The 20105-nt window shown below is 38.6% G+C and overlaps 4 protein-coding genes across 6 annotated transcripts; 3 read left to right on the plus strand and 1 right to left on the minus strand.

Moving 5' to 3' along the window:
- Positions 1-3015: 3015 nt before the first annotated feature.
- On the plus strand, positions 3016-3388 carry LOC131281633 (ATP synthase membrane subunit K, mitochondrial-like). The gene is made up of 2 exons (XM_058310976.1): positions 3016-3096; positions 3170-3388. Exons 1-2 carry the CDS (start codon positions 3016-3018, stop codon positions 3239-3241), a joined length of 153 nt encoding a protein of 50 aa, XP_058166959.1. The 3' UTR covers positions 3242-3388.
- A 54-nt stretch (positions 3389-3442) lies between these two features.
- On the minus strand, positions 3443-4635 carry LOC131294945 (high mobility group protein 20A). The gene is made up of 2 exons (XM_058323000.1): positions 4321-4635; positions 3443-4253 (listed from the first exon to the last, which is right to left on the minus strand). The coding sequence occupies exons 1-2, from the start codon at positions 4559-4561 to the stop codon at positions 3520-3522; spliced, it is 975 nt and encodes a 324-aa protein (XP_058178983.1). The 5' UTR covers positions 4562-4635; the 3' UTR covers positions 3443-3519.
- A 1518-nt stretch (positions 4636-6153) lies between these two features.
- Positions 6154-9095, plus strand: LOC131286451 (stAR-related lipid transfer protein 7, mitochondrial). Its single transcript, XM_058315403.1, has 5 exons — positions 6154-6698; positions 6963-7302; positions 7389-7555; positions 7624-8095; positions 9000-9095. Exons 1-5 carry the CDS (start codon positions 6471-6473, stop codon positions 9050-9052), a joined length of 1260 nt encoding a protein of 419 aa, XP_058171386.1. The 5' UTR covers positions 6154-6470; the 3' UTR covers positions 9053-9095.
- Positions 9096-11569: 2474 nt separating this feature from the next.
- LOC131282983 (ornithine aminotransferase, mitochondrial) lies at positions 11570-19065 on the plus strand. 3 transcript variants are annotated; one of them, XM_058312541.1, is made up of 3 exons: positions 11570-11842; positions 17590-17878; positions 17953-19065. In XM_058312541.1, exons 1-3 carry the CDS (start codon positions 11680-11682, stop codon positions 18935-18937), a joined length of 1437 nt encoding a protein of 478 aa, XP_058168524.1. In that variant the 5' UTR covers positions 11570-11679; the 3' UTR covers positions 18938-19065. The 3 variants fall into 3 exon arrangements, with proteins under 3 accessions (XP_058168524.1, XP_058168523.1, XP_058168525.1); XM_058312540.1 differs by having other exon boundaries at positions 11570-11836; XM_058312542.1 differs by lacking the exon at positions 11570-11842 and adding an exon at positions 14888-15026.
- Positions 19066-20105: the final 1040 nt, after the last annotated feature.

The raw sequence follows: 20105 nt of genomic DNA on the forward strand, positions 1-20105 counted from the left end.
ATTTAAATGATGGAATCAAACGCATAATCTCTTTTCTGTGTTTATTTCCGTTGTAAAATGTGCTGAAATTATTTCAAGTGCATTATGGACATGTTTTTTAACTTTTTTAATCTGTTTAGTCTTACAAATACGTTTAGAATTTGACAAATTGATTGATCATTGATCAAATCGACGTTATTTATTTAAGTTTTGCAAAAATGAAAACGGTTTGAAAAATTGACTAAGTCCCAAAAGAGCGAGTACGAAAATCCGGGGTCGAAGGTGGGAGTAGGATGGCCTGCTGAGTGTATCAACGGTGTTGCACATCGTTTGAAAAGTATGGGCCAATGAGGGGTGGAAACGGGTGGAGACGGGAGAGACGTAGACGTGACACGGAATTTTGAGTTACCGCTGCCAGCAGGGTAATTGACCTTTTTTGGTCTCTCGAGCGCATGCATGCTCGTTCTCTTGCGACATCATGCATTGTCGCTTATTCCTAAAAGATCTCACGTGGCTTCAATGCTCACGATTGTATTCCTACTTGCTATGCACGCATAGTTTTCCATCTGGAAAACATCAAATATTTCGGGTTTTCCTAAATTGCGTCATTCTCGCTCCTTCTTTCTTTGTCCCATCCTTCTTGTTCTAACTTTTCTCGTCTTGTGATGGAAGAATTTTGTCCCATAAAATTTCCCATTTTCTCTACTTTCTTATACTTTGTTTTTCTACTCGCGGTCAGGGGTAAAATTTTTCTATCCGTTGGTATCACGAACAAAACATATCGTCCGTCAGTAACACTATCACTATTGGAACTAGAAATTATTACTAACTAAATGGTGAGAAACGTCTTTTTTGTAGAAAACATATCATTTCGCATAATAAAATATGTTTTTACATGTGTACAGCATTCGTGAGTGACGAAAATCGCCAGAACTACAGATCAATATTCCTCTGTAACCAAACTGAGCCACCACGCTTAAAATAATAATGGGTATAATCTAAATGTCTCACAACATTCAACATGATCACTCCATGATACAGCCGCTACCGGCCAGCTCTGTCGTACGCTCCTCGAACTTTGTCTTGTAAGCCCGATCGTTGGCTTCTGTGCCAATACGTTCAGCTTTCGCTCCGATTCGCTCGTCTTGTTCGTTGCTGAACAAGGTGACTAAACCAAGCTAAACAACTCGCGAAGGTTTATAGAGCATCACAGTCAAGGTGTATAGTTTTGGTGTCAAAAAAATAAAAAAATAATGGCCGTCGTAATGGCAGTAGAATTGATTGAAGTAATAATTTTTATACGCATCATTAATCACTTGAAAAAATCTTTAACAAATACACAATTTGGTCAATTCTACTGCCAATACGACGGTCTTTGATTTTTTATTTGTTTGATACCAAAACTATACACCTTGACTTCGATGCTCTTTAAACCTTCGCCAGTTGTTTAGCTTGGTTTAGTCACCTTGTTCAGCAATGAACAAGACGAGCGAATCGGAGCGAAAGCTGAACGTATTGGCACAGAAGCCAACGATCGGGCTTACAAGACAAAGTTCGAGGAGCGTACGACAGAGCTGGCCGGTAGCGGCTGTAAAGCTGGAAGTGCAAGCAAAAAATCAAACGCGGTTAGTAAAATAACAAAATAAATGCTACTCTTCTCGGATGTGGGTAAAATCGAATAAACCAGCTAGTTTTATTTATTTTTCATGACAGGCAAGAAAAGATTACCGTGAAGAAGCGTGTTATTTGATTATGTTTGATTAAAAAACATTCTAATTTTTCATAGTTGAATCCCTAAACATCTTTGTTATGTACGAAAAATGAGAAAAAAACATTTCAAACTTATCAATTTCTTGTAAAATAAGGTTTTCGTAGGATCTTTTGGTTTTGATTTTGTTGACTATAGTGGGGCAAGATAGCCCGAACGATGCAGAAGGATGCGACGATACATGGGGCAAGACGATCTAAAACAAACAGGAGAAGTACCAAGGTTGCTTGTTGAAAGGCTAGTCTATGCAGCGGTTGAAGTAAACAGTCCGATATTGAACCCGTATAACCCACATTGGTTTGAATTGTGCGGCTCAATTCAGCTAAAAACATATTGGTCCATCTTACCCCTCCGGGGCACCTTGCCCCACTTTCTCCTATACACATGATATGACGGATTGGGGTTCGGATTCGGAGATCCGGATCTCAGTCAGGATTTGAATCGAAAGATGTCAATCCAAGATGATTAAATACTGAATTGATGACTTTTAACCCGTTCACGACCAAGGGACATATTGTTCCCATCTCCAAAACTCGTTACTGTTTGTTCAAAACGATACTTTTGAAACGAAACATCAAAGAAAACATTATGTCAAAGGCGGCAAATGTCTTTCTGAACGAATAAACAAAACAGAAATAGAACTAGGCCAGTGAGGATATTTTGGCCCATGTACACTTTTGCACCGAAAATAAAATTGTTTCACGTACTCAAAAAATTCAAGTAATGTTTGCATAATTCCTAAAATCACTCAAAGCTTAAGAAAAACATTATTTCAGAATTGTTTACGCAGTGGTTGCTTATATCTCAAGGTGGGCGAACTATCTGCTTACAGCATGATTTGTTGAAAAAGCGACAGCTTCGTAGTTTTTACGATTTTCTCGAAAAATATTTATGCAATCGCCCCCAAATTTAGTATATAACTAGAATAGATCGATATTAACACTATAAAAAAGTTAAGGCGCATCATTATTTGAAATCAGTGTAATAATTGATCTCCTTTCTAGTGTGCGAAAATTACATACATGGGCCAAAATGCCTTCACTGAACCTAGTGTGTCTTTAGCTTGGTACAGACAAAATCGCGACACGAACAAAATCTACATTACATAACCTGCACCGCAGAAGTTTGACATTTCGATTCCGACTTTTTCTTTACTGTTCCAGTCGTAAGCTACCGTAATCGCTCTTCAAATTAAGTAAGTAGCATCTCATTATTCCTATTTCTGGATAAATATAGCAATACATATTCATTCCTTTACCTGTTTCAGAATGGCTGGTGGAGGTGATGAAAGCAAATTGACCGGACTTTCCCGTTATTTCAACGGCGAAACCATGCGAGGCCGCGCTAATGTACGTCCATAACAACATCTCGCTCGTCATCTGTTTCGCCTAACTAATCAGTATTATTTCTTCATTCTCTCAGGTAGCCAAAGCTACCTACGCATCCATCGGTCTTCTGATTCTGTATTTCTCACTCAAACCCAGCAAGAAGTAGACGCACATACCAGTCTGAGAAGATGGAAGTCTACTTTTCTTAAGATGTGTGAGCGTTGCTTAAGCATGGCAGTGAAAATGAAAATACATTATGCAACAGTTGAGTAAAATCTAGCACCTCAAGTTTAGTGTCCTATTTCACTGAAAGGAAAGGAATCGACAATCCATAAAACCCTAGAAACACTCAAGAAAAGCCATGAAGTCTTCCAATTACACACCTTTATTCCGCCCAGAACATTGCATCGCAATTGGACTAGGACATTCTTATTCTAAGATCGCTTAAAGTGTAAGGTTGTGGAGATCTAGTTTACGAATGATGTCTTTTGCCTTGTTCAATGTATGTCCTTGCGTGCTGGAGTCCGCCATTTGATGCAAATCCGCCAAATACTGATCAATATTTTCTGTCGTTGCTCCTGGACACTCGCTACCTAAAGGTAATGCCTGCAAGGAGTTGGCTAAAGTAGTTCTCAATTTCAAAAGATACTTTTCTAAGACCGCATTCCGCTCGTCTAGATTTTTCGTCTCACTCTCCAACTTGAGTACTCCATTTTCCATGTTTTCTACGTGCTTTTCTAGAACTGAATTTTGCTGCTCGTAGTCTATATTTGACTTTCGCAGTGTACGTAATTCTGAGTCGACCACTTTGTTATGGTCCAGGAAATCCTCTGTGAAGATGGGAATATCATAATCTCCTCGTCGAATTACCTTTTGCTCTACCTTCCCATTCAGATAGGGTACCGTAGGAGTGGGTGTCTTTGGAGCCAAGTTAGGCTTACTAGCCGCTGTGTCATTCGGTTTAGCATGCGCTTTAGCTTCATTGCTTAATTTATATTCAGAAATTTCCTTGTTGTATCGCTCCTTATCCGCTTCGGCCGCTTCCAAGTAGGGCTTTTTCTTCTCCTCCGAAAGCTTCGACCACTCTTCCGCCAGTATTTTTGTAACTTCGATTGGCGTCAAGTTTGGGTTCTTCTGCCGCACCGACTCTCTGATCTCGTTCATGTAGCGGACGTAGCCTACAATATCAAAGATCATTTTAGCGAAGGTAGATAAATATCACAAATGATACCAGTCAACACTTACCAGTCAAAGGATGTTTTGGCGCATTCACATCTTTAGGCATTTTCTGCCGCTTTCGTTTCTTGGTTACCTTTTTAATGGGTGATTGTTTAGGTTTTGCTCCACTTCCGCTAGCCACTGTCCCGCTGCTATTTTCTGGCACTTCCTCATTCTTCTTATCTTCTGAAGCAAGTGCTACGTCGGTGTTGGATTCGGCCACCACGGATTGTTCCTTCTCCGGCTTTTCCAAATTTTCTTTATCCATTGCTGATCGACCGTACTCTCGTTAATAGAATTATTTAAGTTTTTGATTTACTGCTTGCCGCTAGTTATCCAGAAGTTAAATGTTTGACGCTTGTCGCATTTGTTTACAGTGTGAAGTTGTATTTGTCAGTGGTGTTCATAGTTACGAATGTAGCAGGTTAACTAAGTGATATACATTTTCCTTAACCTTCAGGTCTACGACCAAAAATACCTACGTTAACATACGACCGCCTACCCGGGTAGGCCATACGTTTTGTATGGGGGTTTGCATTTTGCTGTGCTTCAAAGCTAATATCTTTTGTTCTAGATGCCGTAGTGAGTTGAAATTTTCAGTAATGATACTTAAGAATGTTTTCTAACACATCCCATTCAAATAATAATATTAAAAATTCGATAAGTAAGTAATTTTTTCATTCAAATATATTTTATCCCATGGATCTACAATCGCCAACTCTGTAAACCATACATTTTCAATAAGTTATTGTGTTTGTTTATACTTCTTAAGTTTCTGGTGAAGTAACTTCTTGGTGCCTTCAACATTTTTGACTATAAATTGAAATTTCAAAGATGTAGAAATATTTTTCTATTAAATTTTACCTTTTGGAAATGTTCATGTTCCTCAGTAAATACAGTGGCATATCTGGAGGAAATTCTTCATTATACTTTGTTACAACTAATATTTAAGCCTTAACATTTTAAAACTTAGCTCATATACATAAATTCGATCGTTTTGTTTCAAACGATAACAGTTTCTTTTGTATTTAATTCAAGCCGTTGCATCATGATTTTCTTGCAATTAAAAAATAATTATTTTGTGTAGAAAATTATGAAAGTTCACCTAGAATGCTTTCGTTGCCGCTGTGTGGTCCAAAATGTAGCATAATTTGCATATTTGTACATCGTCTTCGAGTTTATCTCATTACTAATTGTTCGAGGAGTTCGAGGAGTAAAACAGTCTTTCAAAGTGTGTCTTAGATAAATTTGGATTGTTTTCAATATAAATATAAAAAGAAAAACCAGAGAGGCACCTCCTTTCACCTACTGGTGGTTGGTCTTGGTACAGAAAAATATAAACTCTCGTACAAAACGTATGACTTACCCGGGTAGGCGGTTGTAGATTTAAGGGGTATAAATAGAAAAATGGTGTAAAAAAATACTTAGAATAAAAATAAAAGGTCGGTTTTCGGCAGAATGATAGAGAACATGTTGCTTGAGGCATTCCAGGAATTTCGAGTCGATATAGCTGTTCAATTCGAAGTAATTGCAAAATAAAAGGGCAAAACTTACCCAGGTAGGCGGTTGTAGATCTGAAGGTTAAATTTAACAATTTGACCCAAAGATAAACTTAAAAAATAAATCTGCAAAAGGCCAATCTCAAGAAATATTATTTATAATTTGTAATAGTCTTAATCTACATCCACTGAATGAGACTTGCGAAATGCGAAATGCGAAAAATCCTGACGTGTTCCAGATTGGTTCACCCCTGACACTGGTGTATGCAACCTACTGCACTATGGCGCCTTGGCACAACCATATGTTTTGGCAACTGTCATTTTAATAATCTGCAAACCCGCAGGTTGCATCACAAGATTTCCTATTCGATCGGCAATGAAATAAACACACTTCTTTTATTCGCCTTATCGTTCACCGTCTCGTTTGTGGTTGTATATCAGTATCGTGAAGACGACCGGTGTAAAATAGTACACCTCCACATGCTTGTTGCGGTATAATTACGTTTAATTCGTTCAATTGCTCATTCATGCCTGACCGCAAGTGTTCAAATGGTTCGTCCCGACAGTGGCAGCCAGTAGCAGTGCAAAAGCAAAATTAAAGTGTAAAACCGAAAGCCACTGAGAGACTGCCGCCTCAAACGCACATCCATCAAGAATCGCCAACGCGAAAATTACAGCATGGCAATGAAACTATTCCCGAACAGTTCACCGGCGCTGCGGAATTTCAATAAATATCTTCGGAAGAATGTGAAAGACCAGTCCGCCAGTATACTTCGCCTCTGGGCAACACAGTGTGAATTCCTGTTTGCACAGCAACTACGGCGAAGCCAGCAGATATTTGCTCACTACGCTAAAATTTGGGAGGAACGGGCGCTCCGTGAATTGCTGAGGCGAGTCCGTGGTCAGGTAAGCCTTCGGGGATACGTTTACATAACAGATCAGACGTCTCAGTTTGGTCCTTCGCCCCGAAAGCAGATAACAGGGTATCGTTAGCCCCATCGCAATCGACGAATTGCGTGTTCATTTTGTTCGCAAAAGATTGTGGTTGATCTTGTTTATTTTTAGAGAGCGATAAAAAAAGCCTTTGCAGACACCCGAGGCATCCCCCACACACATGTTGGTGCTGATTCCCTTCTCTCTCGTCTTTTCGTTGCAACTTTGTTCCCGCAGGTGCAGCGACACGCCAAGGGATTCATTGTTTCATCGGCCGCACTGCTTTCATTCGATTGGGAGCGTGAAAGGATCGAGCTGGATTCGGTGCAGGAACATTTGGACGATTTTCAGTTTCTCGAGCGTCTGCAGACGGAAACGATATTCTGCAAGCAATGTGCAAAGCGGAGGCTTTTCGATAGCAGAGTGGATGGAATAAGCTATTGCAGCTGTCCGAGAAACGTAACGGAAATGCTGTCCGTCGAGCAGAATGCCTACACTGCCTGGGAGCCGTACATTGAGCAGGAACGCATGATAACCTGGCGCCAGGAAATAAAGCCCGGACTTTATGCTTACAAAGGTTCGAAACGCTCAACGGAAAAATTACCGGTTTGCGGTGGGTTGAATGGATCTAATCTGTAACTTTATCAATGGTTTTACTCTTAGTGTATGTCGAGTATCCCGACGTGACGGCCGAAGATTTTCTCCACGTTCAGATCGATGTAGAATATCGAAAAAAGTGGGACAATACGGCAGTCAACCTGGAAGTCATCGATGAGGATTCTGTCAAGGGATCAAACAGCCACGTTATCTACTGGGAAGCTTTATGGCCGGTAAGGAGATATTTCAAAATGAGTCTCTCACTGCTATATAAACAAAAAACATGTGTCTTCAATTTTAGAAGTTATTTGCCAACCGCGACTACGTCTACAATAGACGCTTCTTCGTTGATCGCAACCGTCGAGTTATAATGATCGTCAACAAGAGCGTGGAACATCCAAAGTGTCCTACGAAAGCGCATACCCAGCGTGTGCACGAGTACTGGAGCTACATGGTTATCAAACCTACTACCAGCTTCAACAAACCTGGCGTTTCCTTCGTTCTGACGTACTTTGACAATCCTGGCCTATCGATACCGAAGTACATTACCACCTGGGTGGCCAAGAAGCAAATGCCCGACTTCTTGCAGCAACTACACCAGGCGACGGTGAATTATGCGAAAGCTAAAAAGCAGAACGAAACTCGCATTATTCAGTTTTGGGACAAACACAAGGATCCTGGGTTTGAGTATCCGCCCGACACGCTACTCGGATATAGTGCCGAGGATTTCACGGAGGCACAAAAGCAAGAGGAAGAATCTAGTCTACAGCAAGGTAGTTTACAAAGCTTTGTATACTTTCTTCCATTCATCCATCATTCCCTTCTCCACATGTTTGTATGTTTTTGTTAATAGTATTGTCTGCATCAAATGTGTTCTAGTTCCCCCTTGTTAATCGTACAGTTATTCCGGGATAGCATAGGAACGTTCTTCAAGCTCTTTCGTACTTTTTAAACGTAATTCTATCTTCATGCTTGATCAAGGCTTTAACAAAGAATTGATACCGAGAAGTATATAGAACAAATTTGTTCATTATTTAGGATCAAATAATGGGCTATATCGATGAAGTTCAAAATAATTGATACTATTTAATCAAGAAAGTAACATAAACGCAAAATTATACACTTCCTTTTTTTCTACTTTTTCCTTAATCATCATGTAGCCTACCACGGGCTTATTAGATTTTTACCCCCTTTACCTTTTATTAGAAACCCACGCCATCGAGGGAATACCTCGGTGATCCTCGAGAGATTTTCTAACTGACGACCAACACTTTGATTTACTAATAATATATCAATAATAATAGATTAATTGATAGAAGAAAGGCACTAACTGTTAAAAAAATCAATTTTTTGTGGCTATAGCATTGAGCAGTTATTTCCTGAATATTTATAAAACAAAATTGCTAGCATCAAGCAATACTAGTAATTAATTAAATAAGTTTCCGTCACTATCCAGGTTTAACTGCAGATTGCCATGATACGTATATTTAGTACATTCTAATTTTCTCTCTCCTCATTTCACTCATGATCATTACATGCTCACTGTCTTGGACTTTCGTGCATCATTGGTGCTGGACACTCTTGTAATTGTGCACACGGCATCGGATTTTGCTGTACGTATGTTCCATTTTGATTCGTTATATGCAAATGGCTATTAATTACTAATCTTCACTTCAGTGGTGGAAAAGAAACTGAAGTTTTGGCGCTATGTGCTGTTTAAAATCAAGTAAAACTTAAAATTAGGTCTCGGGTCAGGTCGAATCATGTGAAAAGGTGGTGTAAAATTAATTATAAATGAAAAATCTACTTTCTAGTTTAATCATTGCAAAACAAAGAAGATTTTAATTTTATAGTTTAAATTTATTTTTCTCGAACGTGGTCAGCCCATGACCAATCAGCAGTTGTAGCGTCGCTACTACTATTTTTTTAAAATCTTGCTTGCTTTTTCTACCCAGAAAAAAATATAATCTTTCAAAATTGATGCGGAAGAAATCCAAAAGGTCTCTGTTAAAAAAGATATGATACATTATTTCACGACGATATGTAAAACATGTGTTTCTAACAATTGGAATTCAAAGAATCAGTTAATCTATAGTGTTTTTTCAATATGCCTTGTACATTTAAAAATCACGACAAGCTTATTATGTTTTAGTATTTAATATGTTTTTTATATGAATGCTGCCTTCTATACAGCTACAAAAGGAACTTTTTTAACTTTTTTAATCATATATCTTAATATTAGTATCAAAAATAAATTACTAATCTATTCCCTAAACACTTATTCACAGCCAACAATAATCCTTCGGTTGGATCAACGAATGCAGCTCTCGAAGCAGGAGGAGCAAAGTCCAAATTAAGTCAGCAACTGTTTATCGATACGAAAAGCAAACCAAGCGAGACAACAACGGAACCAAACGACTGTACACCGGAAGAATGTACGCCGAAAAAGAAATCATCTTGGTTGAGCTACCTGTATTCCTACATCTATTTCGTCTGAATTGCGCAATCAAACTCATCGGTATCTTTTGCACTCTATTAGAGTAGGAAGTTAAGTTTAGGCAGCAAAAGTAAAAACCCAAGACACGTCCACATTTTGGTTTGACGGAAGTTTATATAAAACAAACCACCAATCCATCTATCAAACAAGTTTTTCTGCAAACTGTAACTATTCAGCGCACGATTAAACTCGATGAGAAAAGCTACTTGCATAAAAATACTGGAGAAGTTATTTAATTAGGCAAGGGACCCTTGTATGTCCCGTAGAATCGTAAAGTACCTTAGTAGTAAAGTTTTCATACGGTTAAATAAGAGCAGCGTGTCGGTAGCGGCGCCTTGAAGGAGAAAACGAAAGCAATGCAATATTATTTTTATTATAGTTGTTATTTTTACTTCCTTTTAATATCAGTAGACGAATTAAGTTTCGCGTTACGATACTGTTAAATGTGTCTACTATTAACCCGTACTATTGTTAGCGTGGAATACAAATGTGTTTTTTTTTCTTATTTACGTTTGCTTTACTAATATAAATTGTAAATACCGATTATTAAGCTTATCCATGTTACAACTTTCCTAGATGCCGAATGATCACGATCTTTTCCTCCAGATAGTTACAAAAGTTCAATTTGTAAAACAATACATTGAAACATTAAAATTAAAAATTCAATTAAAATTCTAATTGTTTTTTCTTCCGATCGCCTCTTCCCAATAGGATATCTAGCTTATCATGAGTTCACGTCGGAACAATTATCGGAGGTAACAATTTATATCCATTTGTTTGTTCTTAGGTAACTGAATTATTGTTATGGTGATATCTAACATCAAAACAATACCGAAGTGGTTAACCTAAACAAAGAATGAAAGTTAGAACAATCAATCAATGCCATATTTTCCTAGCACGGAAATGGTGTTTGGCTTTTTTCTCCGTGGAAGTACCATAGGAGTAGAATGTGTATTGTTTAAAAGAAAACTAATTCAGTAACACATTAAATTGGGAATTCCCAGACCGAGGACGAGAGCCCACACTGTTGATTCCAATTTGTTGTTGCATTCTAGTATGCTCTATCATAGAAAAGGTTTCCTTACAAAAAATTGAAAATAAAAAAAAGTATTCAAATTGTTATGGATTTTAACCTGGATGATCCATCTCCCAAAAACATGTGCTTATTCTTGGTCTCGAACACAGATTAATCACGAGTGCACACGAATAGAATAGAATAATGGCTTGTGGAAAGTTTACATTGCGATAGCTTATCAGAGGTTAGTGAGCTAGATTGTCGCCATGCGTCAGACAATCATCTGTGCCGTTGTTTGATAGGCCCATCTTATCAGGATACACCAGGTACGGTAGCTAGGCAACAACAGTGACCGCTACCAAAAACACCCGAAACGACCCGCGCGTTGTGCCGAAACCTGGGCAACAGGTAGAGCATAGGCGGTAGAGGTAACAGTCTCTGGCTGGCTGCCTATTGCTCATCAGTATCCGGGATGCTTAGTGCAATTTAAGCCGTTCCGCCAAAATCAATCAACTTATCGGACGGAGCGATAATGTGCGGCAACCCCTTTTTGCAAGAAGCGCGATCCATCACCTATTGCTGAGAACTGATAATGACGGTGGCGCACGAGATTTCAGGGGGCCCGTACTCGCACATTTCAATGTGTGTCGGCAGACTTCTGCAGATGTCTATATATATATATATATATGGAGTGGGAGCGGCCGGTGCCCGACGATTAGTAGCAATCGAGAAGTGAAGCCGTTCGGTTGTATTGTGACTGGAAGCGCTACGCATTCAACCAGAGGCCGATTTGTGACGTACAGTGATCAATTCTTGCAGGAACGTATCTGAAAACACTGAACATCATGTTCCGCCAGGTGGTTCGATCTGAAATGCTCATGAAGCAGTTGGATAAAGTGTTGATGCCACTGTTCTCCACGCAAAGCGCTGCCACTTTCCATCAAAGTGTTCCCTTGCGATCGAATGATCAGCAACTGCTCGTGCGCCGCAGCAATGAATTTGGTAAGTGTTGCCGTTTATTAAAGATCACCTTGTGCCAGTGTTGGTTTTGTGTGTGTGTGTTGTATGAGAAAAATAAAACTTGTTCGATAAACCGGTTTGATTAGACATTAAAAAAAATGATGAAGAACGAGAGAAACATTTCTCCAAACTAACCACCAACTGCTTTAAAAAAAATTAAATATTAAACCGGTGGTAACGCGGGTTTCTTAAATGTGTGTATACTGGGGCAATTGTTTTGACTTTGTTGATGACTGGATGATGTGACAAGTCCTTTTTTAATTTTATGCTGGAGTTTTCATATTTTTATCTACGCCAGCAGCACTTTTTTTTGCTATAGTTGATGCTCTATTTAACCAATTGGTATAACTCACGAAAGAAGCCATGGAATGGGTTAAAGGAAATGGTAGAACGAATTTCAAACGATCAAAAAAAGTTCTTATAAAGATATCCACAAGAAATTCTCATCAAGTAGGTTATTTTTTTTTTAATGTGAAACATGTAAATGTATAATACTGAAATTTTAAAAGAAAACTACTCGATGGCCGACAGGATTTGATACGATAATGATCAAGTACGTTATTTTCTTAAATGAAAAAAATATATATATAAATGTATAATACTGAACTTTAAAAAGAAAACTACTCGATGGCTGACTACTCGTATCAAATATTTCATGTGTAGTGAATTCTTGGTCAAGTAAGAAAATTGATAGGTACTCGTCATTGTGTGAAGTATTTATTTATTTACTATTTTATCAATTGTGTGAAGTAATTAAGTTAACAAATAGGAAATAAGCTAAACTTTCTAGACTTTCTTTTTAAATACTTAAAAATAATCAGAATAATAATAATGTTAGAAACGGGCAAGTTGGCACTGTTACGAGTGTTTTCTAAACTTGAACTCAATTTCTTTGTTTTCCCTAAATAGCATTCGCAGTGCGCAACAATATTTTCCCCTTTCGTAAACAGCCTTGATTAATCTTGCAAGGTTGAGCCGTTATCAACGCAGGACCCCTGCGAATCCATATTCGAATAGCTCTTATCAGTGTTTAAAAAGGCGCTTCAACGATGGTCAATAGACGGGCAGCATACCAGTTCCACTTTATTTTTGCGGCGACTCAATTATACCATCCAGTCCAGACTGCACGCGACATTTTGGTACCGCGGGGTAGAAACAATACGCAAGCAGCAATTTGCTATCACCAAAAATCAGTCTGGCCGTTGACCGCGGCACATGTCGTACGTCGGTGAGGAATTCAGCCCAAACTGCTCCTATCAATCTCGCACTCGAAATCTTTTGCGTAGGAAAGTTCCCAATTCTTTACTGACCCTTTGGTGGACCTTTCCGAACTGGAATGTATGTATATTGGGGTCTACAGACGGAGATATGGTTCTAATCCGTTTGACGTCTTTAGTTATATGATGACGATGTAAAGCACAGATCAGAAAACTTTTCCAGAGGAGTCTAGATTACAGGCTCCGTTTTATTTTAGGTGTTATAAAACAAATGCGTAAATCGATCCTTGAATTTGTTTGACATTAATACCACGTAATATTTTATTACAGTTTATGATGATATTGGAAATGTTCAAATATTTTACCGGCTTCCTGCTCTAAAAGGCGTCATGCGTTCGTTGTCAAATGAATAGTGTTACATATTCTTGCTAACTACTTCTTAGTTTACACCTCGCACCACCTTAGTGTAATGTAAAATGTTATTATTGAATCCAATTCATTACTTCGATTAATATGTACAGGCGTACAGGGACAAATTCTAGAAAACCTTTCCAATCAGATCTAAGAGTTCTTAAAGTCAACGAAGATGAGAAGAAATTAATTTGTTTATCGTATTATTACAATGATCAATAACTGATCTTAATTGTCTGGCCCGAATGGATATCTGCGGGCTGCTCTTATCGGTAGTTGGCAAAAAGTTGTCTGTCTCCACCGGCGGTTTATTTATAACCGTAGTAGATCGACAGATTCACTGAAACCAAGCGACAATAGGAGACAATAGTGCAATATGTACCGCTTTGAGAAAATTGTTGCGAGAAAAAATATGAAATAATTCTGTTATTCAAAATTTTTTGTTTATATTTTGCAGGCATTTTTATCATCTTTTTTTTTCTTAGAGTAACGAACATCTTGGCCATGCCTGCCCATTAATGGGATTGTTTTTATGGTGGAAAGGGGAACTGTACACATTTTAAGTGGTTCTCTTAACACCCTGTCGTCCGGAGTCTCCACAGTAGAGACATAAAAACGTACTCATTGATAAGCAAATCACCATGTTGGAGAGATGACAGCTCTCGCGCTTTTATTGCAAAGTTTACATTTTAATAATTGATGAATAATAATTTTAATACTTTAATAACCCCTTCCCAGTCCTGCCAAGTCGAGAAAATGGCTCAAAAAATTGCCACACTAGTTTTTTACATGTTTGTATAGTTTTTGATCTAGAACCGAAGGAAAAATTATGTTTTCCCAAAAAATTTGGAATATTTTTGATTAAATGATGGTCAGTTGGCGTATATATTATTTGTGATTGTTCCATTTCCCATACGCTTGGGAAAGAAAGAGAGCATGAACAAACAGCACGCGAATTTACAGAACAAAAGATGCGGCATGAGAACGATGATAAATTTGGGAATCCCCCGGGCGATACAATGTTAAAATTGGTTTTTGTCAAGATACGTGTTGCCTTACCTTCCCCTGCTTTCTGTCTGTCTGCCTGTACACACAGCTTCCCAAGGTAGTGCAACGTCAGTGGCCAGAAAAAAAGTGATGCGCAAATTATTCCGCGCATTGTCATTTTGTTCTGTGCTAGACTCAATTGAGAGGCTGTGGTCAACAAATACATTTGCGCATTTTAACGTAACCATAGCGTTTACGCACATTGCCTAAATGCCACTAGCTTAGTACTAGTCGCATGGCAGGCAACAATCTTGTACACTAACTGATTTGCCCTAGGAAGTGCATCGTGTGAAGAAGCGCAGTCTCGTGCTACTAATCATTCGTATCGCGAACTTCGTGCTAAGTAAACGACTTTTAACTTGGTAAAATAATTCCATTTTTAAGAATAGTTGTCACAAACATCCTATTTTTAGTATCATCAATTGAAAATCAGGCAGTTTTGAATAAGTATGAGTGGAAATGAAGTGCTTTAAATATAGAATTACAAAAAAATACAGGTACAAATTGCGGCTAGCTGCAGACATTGAAGTGCCTACGGTTTTGTTTTCTGAGGAGCTTGTTTGTGTGATTATCGCAATTTTACTGAGAAGAATATCGATAGCAGACCGGTTTCAAGTGGAACTTGAAAAGCTTTAGCTACTAGATATTTTTATCAGCCTCAAAAGTATAAAATTCTCTGATGTGAAGAGAGCTAAGAGTAGATGTTTACCAGCAAAATGTAATCTCCCATATTATTTTATAAAAAATACCATTTTATGCACATGTCAAATCTAACGATCAAATCGCGAACGAACGAACGACGTCATCTATTACATGTATTTTCTACTGAATATACTAGTCTAGTAGTGCAACGCGTTTAATGTATTGTGTTGTATTGGATTTGCGTATCGCATTGCAGTATTATAGACTCTTTAAACATGTTTTCAATTTCACAGCTGTTTCTTTGTACTGATCCTTTATTTCCCAATTTATATTAAAGATATAAATTTAACTTTTTTGAGTAATTGTTTTAAATTTCGAAATGTTGTTACATAAATTAATAACGTTTGCATTAAAAGAATAGACAAATTTTCTTCGGCAATACGAAAAAAGTTAACCAAGCAATTGCATGGGGTAAATTTTATTGTAAAGTTACTACACTTTAGTACTTTCAAAAAATATTCCGACGGTCAGTAAGGCGGTCTTACGGTACTTGGCCGAAACTTTAGCCACTCATGACCAAATGCTACTTCGTTTGGGCTTTAAAATGTTGGAATAGGACCTGCCTTTGAGAGTTTTGAATGTTTTTTTTTCTTATTGGTTGTAGTCGAGAGGCATGAGAAGAGTAAGCAGTGCTGAGTATATTAATTACTAGCTTGACGCCCCGGCGTTGCGCGGTGAAGAAGGAATTGAGAAAAGAATTATGGTTTTAACTAATACTTGAAAGATATGTTTGAATTTAATAGTTACAATAACGACATATTTCAAATTTTTGATATTTCATCAATTTCCCCGCGATGTATAAACCTTAGTGTAACTATGGTAGATACACCTTGACATTTGTTTACATGCTTGTTTTGTTTGGGTTAGTAAAACTGAGTTTAAATTGTAAAATTTAGATGATTTTATCAAAAAATAGTGATCAAACAAACCTTCAACAACATCTGCAGTACTTAAACTTAATGTGTGAAAAGTTTCAGAAGCGACGGTTCTATATTGGTCGAGTTTTAGGTGTACATAGAAATCCATACATAAAAAAAAGCTAAAATATGTAGTAGATATTTGACCGGTTCAACTGCTCCTATGATCATTGGGCATGATTTACTGTGGCCAGGTATGTCCAAACCACTGGAACGTACTCTTTATGATTTTTTCTGATAAAGTTGCTAAATTCTGGAAGGCAGGGCAAACTGTATACTTCTCCATACGTCTGAAAACTTGACAGAGAGAACAGTGACTTTGTGCTGATATAGCGTTCTATGAGAGTTTGGTTTAGTACCCAAAAACATTTGAAATATATTGTAATATGCTTCAAAAGCTGTACAAAAGCTGAACATAAGGTATTAGGTTTTTTTACCATTCGTCGCCGTCTAGCTTCAGATAAGCTGCGACATCCATGATGGTCACGTTGTCGCAATTGTCCGAAAACATGTTCGACAGGTGCTTCGTGCCGTTTTGTTGGAGGAATTGAGCTCGATCGACATGTCTGTATAACATAACTGTATCTTTTCGAAGTATAACTTAGCTATAAGGCCAGTTGAAGCGTTTAAGCCATTTTTCCTTCTACTACGTCGTTACGACCTCTGTTGTAATTTGGAGTCCCGCAGCACGCCCCTTGGCCGGACCAAGGCTTCCAAATGGTTTTTAACCTTTCTCCATAGGTGACCAAATAGTCAAGAATTCAAAACAGCTGAGTTCGGCGGACAGGACAATTCACAACATCAAACAAGATCGTTCCACGATAAAGCTAGAAGTTCCAACATATAATCAAATTTAGTTGGTTCAATGTTTTGGCCACTGGGAATTCAATTTCAACTTTTTAATTCATAAAGGAAATGCTACTCTTTATTTTGCTATCAACAGAAAGTTGTTAGCGTTTTCCGTTTTTTGGATTAAAAGTCGTTAAAATTTGTCTAGTTTTTAACACAAACGTTAATGTATTTCTATCTGTTTAAGTTTTTTTTTGAAAAAACCGTTTGTAAGAACATTTTGTAGAAAATTAGAGATTTGAGTAGATGTTAAATCATTTAATGAAAGTGGAATCTGCAACTCGTTTATTGCAAACAAAAATAACTCCACCTAAATAAACTACGATGATACTGACAATGATCATTAAAATTTTGCAATAATAGGCAGCCTCATAATGTTAACCAAAATATACGATTATATACAGATTATATGTGTACTGGAAAAAGAAACTGCAACATAAAGTCACACTTTGTGCATTACTTTTAAACGTGACTTACACTGAAATGTTGCAATATTGTCCTGGTACAATTTTAGAATGTGAAACTAAAAGAAATTAAAAATATTCATTACTAATTAACATGTTCCGATTTGGGCTATTTTTCATTTTTGCAGCGAAAATGAACGATTTGCCACAGAACGGGTTCGGACATGCAGCTCCACAGGTTAAAGCGGAACCCCAATCGCAGGCCGTGTTCGATCGTGAGGACAAATTTGGAGCACACAACTACCACCCACTTCCGGTGGCGCTGGCACGAGGCGAAGGAGTTTACGTGTGGGACGTCGAAGGCAAGCGGTACTACGATTTTCTCAGTGCTTACTCGGCCGTTAACCAGGGCCACTGCCATCCGAAAATTGTCAAGGCATTGGTCGACCAGGCGCAGGTGTTGACACTTACCTCCAGGTACGTTTTGGATGGTGGTGTTTGGTTTAATATTTTTAAATAAACGCTAAGCTGTTTATTCTTGCCTCTGCTAGGGCTTTCTACTCCAATGTTCTTGGTGAGTACGAGGAGTACATTACCGGTCTGTTCGGGTACGATAAAGTTCTTCCGATGAACACGGGTGTCGAGGGTGGCGAAACGGCCTGTAAGCTGGCTCGCAAATGGGGCTACAAGGTGAAGAAGATCCAGGAAAACAAGGCAAAGATCATCTTCGCCGAGGGCAACTTCTGGGGCCGCACGCTGGCTGCCGTCTCGTCGTCGAACGATCCGTCCAGCTACGGTGGCTTCGGCCCGTTCATGCCCGGATTCGAACTTGTCCCATACAACGACACGGTCGCACTGGAGAAAGCGCTGCAGGATCCGAATGTGTGTGCGTTCATGGTGGAACCGATCCAGGGTGAGGCCGGTGTGGTCGTTCCGGACGAGGGTTACCTGAGCGCGGTGCGTGACCTCTGCACCAAGTACAACGTGCTTTTCATCGCGGACGAAGTGCAGACGGGGCTGGCCCGCAGCGGGCGCATGCTCGCCGTTGACCACGAGAACGCTCGACCGGATATTCTGATCCTCGGCAAGGCCCTCTCGGGTGGTGTGTATCCCGTCTCGGCCGTACTGGCAAACGATCCGGTAATGCTGTGCATTCAACCCGGCGAGCATGGCTCTACGTACGGAGGAAATCCGTTGGGCTGCAAGGTGGCCATGGCGGCACTACAGGTTCTCGTAGATGAAAAACTGGCCGAGAACGCGGAGAAAATGGGTCAGCTGCTGAGAAGTTCTCTACGCGAGTTGCCAAAGGACGTCGTGTCGATCGTACGCGGCAAAGGACTGCTCAATGCCATCGTTATCAATCCGAACTTTGACGCCTGGGATGTTTGCGTTCGGTTGAAGGAGAATGGGCTCATTGCGAAACCGACTCACGGAGATATCATACGCTTCGCACCACCCTTAACGATCAATGAGGAGCAGCTCAAGGAATGCCTGCATATCATCAAGTCGACTGTCATGTCCTTCGTGAAGCATTAATAACCGGATCGGGTACGAAGAAGAGTCCTGAAGTATTTCTCATAATGACCCAAAAATGATCGATTTCTGTAATAGGTTTTAAGTTGTAATTGTACAAAATTGGAATAAACTTGGAAGTACTTTTTGACATACATTAGTTTATTTAGCTAGCTAAAGAAATGAATCCAATGGAACACATGACTGAACATTAATTCAAATATCAATAGCGTGAAACTAGTTATGATGAAGCTATTCTACTAGCCAACCTAACATTTACTTTTTTATCGAGAGAGCACGAAGAAATAAATAAATAAAAAGATGAGAAATTTAACCCTCGTGTAAAACACTTTTAATGCTTTTTTATACAAATGTTTGATTATGTTTTACAACGTCTACTTGAAAGGGTCTATTCGCCCCAAGCGAAAGAGTTTAAAAAAGCAAATACCACATTACCAGAAAAAAGTTACACAATTAACTTCATGATTGAAAATTAATGTTTGTAGGAGGGGTGTTTTTGTGTGAATTTCTATTAATATCTGAATATATTTTTAAGCATCAATTAAGATATTCGATATCTGACGAAGTAGATTCAGGCATTCACCGGGATTTTAAACGGGCGTATGTAACAAGTGCCGTTTTTTGTCAATTTCACAAAAATGCCACGGTAAAAGACCTTATTTTTATCATTTAGAAGAAGACAAATGTGAGCAATTAAAATCAGGTAAATAATAACTCTTAATATAACTATTTAAGAAAGCTTAATGAAAAAAAATTAAATATTTTGTGTAATGCCACTTTTTATGTCACTTTTCTATTATGAAAATTGATACTCGATTCAAAAGGGTTTTGTATTATTTTTAAAACATTAAATCATCGTTTAATGCAGGGGTCTTCAAACTTTCTTTAACGCAGGCCGCATTGGGTGGTATAATCGTAGCGTTGGGCCACATGTTCCCAAGGGGAAGAGGGTCTCGCGGGCCTTGTACTCTTTACAGGTAGTGAAGGCAATCTTGAGGGCGATATCATTACCATGCTACAAAATGCACTTTAAAATAAAAACATTTCACGGTGTTACTTTCTACTAGAAAACGTTGTCGAGAATCTTAAAAAACCGTTCGAACGATCTCAACAAATAACAATACTGAAATCAGTTCCGTTTATTGTTCTGTTTCTTTTTCTCGGTTTTTGT

This window comes from Anopheles ziemanni, chromosome 2 (genome assembly GCF_943734765.1).
Source record: "Anopheles ziemanni chromosome 2, idAnoZiCoDA_A2_x.2, whole genome shotgun sequence".
NCBI lineage: Eukaryota > Metazoa > Arthropoda > Insecta > Diptera > Culicidae > Anopheles > Anopheles ziemanni.

Bases quoted from the DNA above. Each gene is read 5' to 3' on its own strand.
- LOC131281633 (XM_058310976.1), top strand. From the start codon at position 3,016: ATGGCTGGTGGAGGTGATGAAAGCAAATTGACCGGACTTTCCCGTTAT. The intron at 3,097-3,169 runs GTACGTCCATAA...TCATTCTCTCAG, and splicing joins CCATGCGAGGCCGCGCTAAT to GTAGCCAAAGCTACCTACGC.
- LOC131294945 (XM_058323000.1), bottom strand. From the start codon at position 4,561: ATGGATAAAGAAAATTTGGAAAAGCCGGAGAAGGAACAATCCGTGGTG. The intron at 4,254-4,320 runs GTAAGTGTTGAC...TTGATATTGTAG, and splicing joins GCCAAAACATCCTTTGACTG to GCTACGTCCGCTACATGAAC.
- LOC131286451 (XM_058315403.1), top strand. From the start codon at position 6,471: ATGGCAATGAAACTATTCCCGAACAGTTCACCGGCGCTGCGGAATTTC. The intron at 7,303-7,388 runs GTTCGAAACGCT...TTTTACTCTTAG, and splicing joins CGGACTTTATGCTTACAAAG to TGTATGTCGAGTATCCCGAC. The intron at 8,096-8,999 runs GTAGTTTACAAA...TCTTCACTTCAG, and splicing joins AGAATCTAGTCTACAGCAAG to TGGTGGAAAAGAAACTGAAG.
- LOC131282983 (XM_058312541.1), top strand. From the start codon at position 11,680: ATGTTCCGCCAGGTGGTTCGATCTGAAATGCTCATGAAGCAGTTGGAT. The intron at 11,843-17,589 runs GTTGCCGTTTAT...TCATTTTTGCAG, and splicing joins CAGCAATGAATTTGGTAAGT to CGAAAATGAACGATTTGCCA. The intron at 17,879-17,952 runs GTACGTTTTGGA...TGCCTCTGCTAG, and splicing joins GTGTTGACACTTACCTCCAG to GGCTTTCTACTCCAATGTTC.